The 6,919-nt window shown below is 46.0% G+C and overlaps 1 protein-coding gene across 1 annotated transcript; it reads right to left on the reverse strand.

The window, feature by feature from the left end:
* Positions 1-2,005: 2,005 nt before the first annotated feature.
* On the reverse strand, positions 2,006-3,813 carry IER5 (immediate early response 5). Its single transcript, XM_034667653.1, has 2 exons — positions 3,404-3,813; positions 2,006-3,317 (listed from the first exon to the last, which is right to left on the reverse strand). Exons 1-2 carry the CDS (start codon positions 3,590-3,592, stop codon positions 2,991-2,993), a joined length of 516 nt encoding a protein of 171 aa, XP_034523544.1. The 5' UTR covers positions 3,593-3,813; the 3' UTR covers positions 2,006-2,990.
* Positions 3,814-6,919: the final 3,106 nt, after the last annotated feature.

Here is a 6,919-nt window from a genome sequence, read left to right on the forward strand (position 1 = left end):
TGCTCCTTGAGTGTTTTCACTCCTGCTTACTCCTCCCTGAAAATAGAGTTGTTTGATACAATCAGGAAAGTCAGAGTTGGTGTGAGACGTACAGAGCAGCAAAACCAGTGCTGATGCAACTAAGCTTTGAAACTGCCAAGTGTTCAGAGAAGAAAAGAACCCAGCATTCAAAGATAGGCTAAGTTTAAAATAGATTCTCCCTTACTCACCTTTCTTACAAATATATACAATTCTTTGACAGTAAAATGTATCTGATTTACACACAAAATTCACTTCTAAGTTAACAATGATAACTGAGTGCTCACTATGTCTGCTCACTTTTCTAAGAACTTTAGGGGCATTAACTCATTAATTTTCACAACCCTAAGAGGTAGATACAATTATCTTAATTTCACATTTGGGAAAACTGAGGCAGAGAAAAAGGAGTAAGTAGCAGAACCAAGAGACAAATCCAGGAAGTCTGGCTCCAGGGCCCATGCTCTAACCATTACACTACATTGCTTCTGCAACAACCCTGCAAAAAAACGATGTTTTCGGATTTCCTACAAAGCTATGTCTCCCTATCAAGTATGTCCATTGACATTCTCTAAATTACACAGAAACATGGTCCCATGGTTCAACTTAATGTGAAAACAACAATCAACAGGAACTTTGGTCTTATCCAAAATATATCAACTCTCTTAAACACACCAAATGTTACCTCCTTTCAAATATAAAAATGCACTGAGATAGCTGTTTAAGCATATAATTACTTTATAGCAACAGGAAATGTTTACAAAATCCACACCCTGGACCCCCTCTTCAGTTTAAGTAGTCAGCACTCAATGGATCTCTGGCTAGAACAGGACTCAAGTAGCTAATCTCTGAAAAACACGTCAATTTTAATAAGACCCTGGTTAGACAAGCTTTAATTCTATGATTATTAAGGTGACAGAGCATAAAGCAGAAAGTTCTTTATGCTTAACAAATCACTAATAGATTTGCAAAAAAAGCAAAGCACTGGCCTACTCAACTATGACAGTTCACATAATCAAGACTTTAGGAACACTAAAGCACCATTCATTTGCTCCTTCTGTACAAAGGCCATAACCGTTACTTAAAGCTTTGTCTAACCTCAATTTGTCCCATCTCTTAAACACACTGTTTGTTTATAAGCTGTTATTGACCAATACCAGCGTTTAAAGTACTAGCAACAATATTTTATCATTCTAATTGATTTGCTTTTGTAGATTAGTGAATACCTTTAAACGGTGGGTATTTGCCTTAGACAAAAGGCTCTCTTAAATGCAACGATTATAGTAAAATGGCTCCGCTGTCATCACCTAAGTGTTTACCGTGACCCAAACACTGGAGCAAATCAGGAAGTTTTGCTAAGTAAGTTGAATTTGCCTAGCCCTCCTCCCTTATCTAATTTGACACAAGCAATTTCCTTTCACTGATGCATTCACTTTCTACAGATAAAACAATAAAAGAAAAAAAAAAGCACTGAAAATTCCATCCTGACATCCACTGGACTGCAGAGGTGGATCTGACCAACTGGGTAGATCGGTCTCATCAGTTTCCCTCATGTGTCAGTTTTTTTCAATAACAAAGTTGAAAGATGACCCATGGTATATAGTTTAACAGGATAAAACGTAGTTTTTGTGAAAACATTTTTGCATATGGGAAGGGCTTCAAAAGTTGGCACTAAAGTCATTTAGCATCAGACACCATCAGATTAGCCTGTAGAAAATCAAACTGGCTAAACGGACTTTTAAAAAGGCAGTTGTAGTGACAGGTTTCAAGAAACTGGCCGGCCACTGATATTAGTATCTAATAGCTATCCTCCCATCTTGGGGAGAAACCTTAAACGAGTCTCTTGATACTTAGTGAATGAAGTCAGCAAACAATGTCCCCAGTCTTTGCATCACTGATATTAAGAACCACACTTTGACGGCCAGGACCACAGTTCCCCTCCTCCCACTTCTCTCCCAACCCAGACAGGTGATTACAGACAAGGAGGCAATTAACTTGCTTCAAAATATTTAATACGTGTTAGACACGTAAAGTTACATTTTTATACAAAAATCAATACAACGAAGGAGAAAATACTGTACAAAAAACCTTGTCAGCTCCCCCAACCTTTATACAACAAAGACTGGAGTCACCGTATTTACAAAACCATAAGGTCTTTCCACTTAGGGCTTCTGTCTGTAAACTTTTGTTTCATTGAACACTTTTTAAAAGCACTGTGTAGTAGTTCTGATCTAGAGCTTTTAAAAATATATCTATTCTCTATAAACTCCATATTTCCAAGCTTGAACTCTTCTGTGAAGTTCATCAAGCTTTTTTTTTTTTTCTTTCCCTGTGGGGAAGACAAGGGCCGCTCATATTCCCTTTTCCCAGAGTAATCACAGGGTAGAGCGTTTTTCAGGGAGATAGAAGGGGTGGGGGTGGGGGGAGAAAGACTACAAGTTTCTACCCCAGCCTAAATCCCTCCAGTCTTAGGAAATCCTGTGAGGAAATGCCACTCCTGGCCCCGGTGCGGTGCTCGCTTTCATGTGAGGGGTGTGTGTAAAGTCCCTTCCTCCCCCGAGTACGAAAGGGGAACTCCCCGGCCCCGGCCGCTCTCAGCCGCTTCCTTCTCGGCGCTGCCGGCAGAGGAAAGTCCCTGTCTGCCCCCAATCTCCTAAGCCCTGGGAAAGGGGTGATGCATTCCGAAGGACAAAATAGTCTTAATTCAACAAGACAAACGTACGTACACAGACATAACACTACACAAAAGCGAACGATCGTCCTCTTCCGACCGGCCTCGCACCCCCAAGTCTCCAGAGGAGACCGCGGGGAGGCTCGGCGCGGCAGGGCCGCCGAGCCCGAGCGCAGTTTGTGCGGCCCGGCGGCAGCCGCAGTCTCCGCCACACGCCCAGCGCCTACGGTCCCTGGGCCGTCCTCGCGGCCTCACGTCGGGGCCACCCCGCTGCTCAACCTCCTTCCGAAGGGGACCCGGGGGCTCAGAAGGCCACGATGGCTGTGCTCCAAGGGTTAATGTCTCTCAGCACCGGCTTATCGCAGCAGATCTGCCCGGGCTCCGCGGCTTCCGGACCGCTCTCCTCTCCCTCGGCTTCCTCCCGGCCGCCCCCGGGGCTTTTCCGCAACAGTCCCGAGAAGCTGGAACCGAAGATGCTAATGAGGTTAGCCACGTTACCGGTCTCCATCTCCTCCTCCGCCGCCGCCGCCCCGCCCGGCTGCTCCTCTGAGTTCCGGCGGGGCTTCTTCAGCGGGCTCGAGCCGGGCGCCGGGCCGCCCGCGGGGCCGCCACCCACGCCCGCCGCGCCGCGCTTCCGGGNTTTTTTTTTTTTTTTTTTTTTTTTTTTTTTTTTTTTTTTTTTTTTTTTTTTTTTTTTTTTTTTTTTTTTTTTTCCGGGCTCCCCGCGGGACCGGCCAGGTAGAGGCTCGGGCACGGGTCACTCAGATAGACCTGGCGGGCGCTGCGCAGCACCAGCGAGACCAGCAGGTTCTTGTGCAGTTTGATGCCGCCGCGCTGGACCCGCGAGTTGTAGATCTTGCCCAGGGAGATGCTGACGATGCGGTGAGCCTCCAGCTTGAACTCCATCCTGCCTCCCCTTCGCGGGGCTCGCGCCGAGGTGAGGCGTGAATCCCCGGCTCACGTTCGGAAGCTGAGAGGGGACGAGAGGCGTCGACAAGTCCAATCCGGGGCTGGACCCTCGATACTTGAAGGCTGAAGAGAAACGACTCGGGTGACGCTCTCACCGACCCCCGCGTCCTATCCACGACAGACAACAGTTCACTCCCAGGTCCGGTCGCTAACTGAGGGCAGCCCGGACGCCCGCCGCCTTATATACGCCCCTCGGCCGCCAATCGCGACGGGCCGCCAACCGTTCCGGGGCTGGCCGGCACGCCCTCGTGCGCCGCGCGCGGCCAATCGGAGGCCGAGGAGGGGCGTCTGGGCTATTCGAACGTTAGTCCCGCGGAGCAGGCTCTTAAAGGGGGCGACAACGTGCGGCGGTGGCCGGACGGGTCCGGGCTTGCGCGCCGAGGGCGGGTGATGGGGCGGAGGCGTAGCCAGAGTGTGGTTTGTAGTTAAGGATTCTGGCTTGTGCGGGGGGCTTGCCAGAACCAGAGGGAACTAAACCACTCAACCTTTCATCTGAGTATACCCCTGGATAATAAGTAGTATTACCACAAGGTATTTAGCAGATAACTGATTTTGGATGAGTGCCTTGCCTTCCTAGAGTCACACACACGCTTAGCATCTGTCGATTCTAACCCCCAAGAAAGAAAAAGGGGGTTCTAAAAGTTCCTAAGTTTTGGCTTTTTATTAAGGAATTGTAACTAGGTACGCAATTATTGGTTCTCTACTAAAGCCATCATCTATCACTCTGTTCTTTAGATTCTAGAACAAACACTTGTCGCATAGATTACAATGAAAAGTGGTGCAAGTTCTACCCAGTGATTTTTTTCCTCAACACAAGGACCGATCAGTTCACCCTTGGAAGAATCTACCAAGTTCTAAAAATACAAACAGAGAAGTCCTGTGTTCCCATCATGATGTCATAATTTTATTTTGTGTCAAGGTAAAAATACAGGGGAAGATTGTTCCAGACTTTTCTGGTCTCTCAACAACTTAGTCCATCCAGTGATTCTTAGTACGTGGCATTAGGGCAGACTCGCCACCGTGTTGTCCAGAGTCCTGGACTGGTTTCCTGGAGAGTCAGTTTGAATTAGTTCACCCAAGCTCCACCGCAGACCTGCCTGATGATTCTGGGTAAAGAACCTCAGGATACCTTAGTTTCTCCAACTTTAAAAGGGAGATATCACATACACATCTACTCTATTATGCAGAAGATAAATGACAACTCTCACCATCCCTAGATAAATGGATGATACATACACACAGTGGAATCTTATTCAGCCATAAAAAAGAATGAAATCTTGCCATTTCCAATGACATGGATGGAACTAGAGAATGTAATGCTAAGTGACATAAGTCAGTCAGAGAGAAAGACAAATGGCATATGATTTCACTCATATGTGGAATTTAAGAAATGAAACAAACAAGTAAAGAAAAACAGAGACAAACCAGACTCTTAACTGTAGAGAACAAACTGATGGTTGGGGAAGGGGATGGGTGAAATAGGTGATGGGGATTAAGGAGGGCACTTGTTGTGACTCCTGGGTGGCTCAGTAGGTTAAGGGTCTGTCTTGGGGTGCCTGGGTGGCTCAGTCGTTAAAGGTCTGCCTTTGGTTCAGGGCGTGATCCTGGCGTTCTGGGATCGAGCCCCGAATCGGGCTCCCTGCTCTGCCAGGAGCCTGCTTCTTCCTCTCCCACTCCCCCTGCTTGTGTTCCCTCTCTCGCTGGCTGTCTCTCTGTCAAATAAATAAATAAAATCTTCAAAAAAAAAAAAAAAAGAAACGGGCTGTCTTCGGCTCAGGTCATGATCTTGGGGTCATGTTCTCAAGGCCCTAGGATTGAGCCCATATCATCGGGCTCCCTGCTCAGCGAGGAGTCTGCTTCTCCTTCTGCCCCTCCCTGCTCCTGCTCTTGTGCACATACACTCTCTCTCTTCCTCTCTCTCAAATAAATAAATAAACTCTTAAAAATAAAAAAGGATTTGTTGTGATGAACACTAGTTGATGTATGGAAGTGCTGAATCCCTACATTGTGCACCCAAAACTAATATAACACTGTATATTAACTATACTGGCATTAAAATTTTTTAAAGTGACAACTCTCAGCCACAATCTGAATCATAAACCTAGGCATAGCTTTCTTGGAATCCACATGGAATGGTTGGCCTGATCCTGCACCAGGGTTTGGCCAGGGGGGATATTTGGTTAGGAAAAATAGTGAAGAGTGGGATTGATAATGGCCAATTAACAGTCAAGAGGCCTCCAAAGGATGTGATGGCTCAGTAACATTATGCCACGTCTTATTAATGGTAGTTGAGACACCAGGCCATGAGACCCAGAGTTCCTCCCCTCTAGGAATTTTCAGCTTGCATAAAGGAGATAAAATAGTAACATGAATAATTACAGAAGCAAGCCACATATTTTGAGTAATAACATGAAGATTATTTCTTCTATTTTTCTTTGAGAGTCATTAGTCATTACAAAACACTGATTAAGAGCGCAGGCTTTGTTTTGTTTTTTGTTTTGTTTTTTTTTTTTTTTTTGGTTTCCAGATACTCAGTAAGGTGTAGATCTGTTCATGTTGTTCTTCAGTACCCTTCTGCTACTTTTTATTTTTTTATTTTTTTTTAAAGATTGTATTTATTTATTCATTCAACAGAGATAGAGACAGCCAGCGAGAGAGGGAACACAGGCAGGGGGAGAGGGAGAAGCAGGCTCCTAGCGGAAGAGCCTGATGTGGGGCTCGATCCCACAACGCCGGGATCACGCCCTGAGCCGAAGGCAGACGCTCAACCGCTGTGCCACCCAGGCGCCCCAAGAGCACAGGCTTTGAAGGAAGGCTTCCTGAGTTGCAATCCCAGCTCCACATTTTACTTGCTGTGTGACCTTTGGAAAGTTATTTTACCTCTCTGTGCCTTCATCTTTTCCATCTTAAAATAGAAATAATAGTCCCCACCAATTAGAGTTTTTGCGAGGATAAAACAAGGCAACACATGTGAAGCTCTTTGAATAGCTTGGCATATAAGAAGCTATCGATGTATGTTAGTTAGAAAATATCACCCCACAAAAGACCCAGGGGTAGGAGAAGAAGCTGAGGAGGGGAGAAACAGACAGGAGAAAAAAGCTATACTTGAAGAGGGGATTGAAAAATGCTGGGGTAGGATCCACGAGTTCTGAGCGGTAGGAGCAACAAAGTTTGGTATAGGCAGGTGTGCCAGACAGCTATAATAAGTGGAAAGGGCAAGAAACAGAGGCTGGAGCTATATGACAGTGGATCATGGATGCCTCA

The sequence above is a fragment of the Ailuropoda melanoleuca genome, chromosome 8, assembly GCF_002007445.2.
Source record: "Ailuropoda melanoleuca isolate Jingjing chromosome 8, ASM200744v2, whole genome shotgun sequence".
Taxonomy (NCBI): domain Eukaryota; kingdom Metazoa; phylum Chordata; class Mammalia; order Carnivora; family Ursidae; genus Ailuropoda; species Ailuropoda melanoleuca.

Coding starts and splice junctions, on each gene's coding strand:
- IER5 (XM_034667653.1), bottom strand. CDS start 3,592: ATGGAGTTCAAGCTGGAGGCTCACCGCATCGTCAGCATCTCCCTGGGC.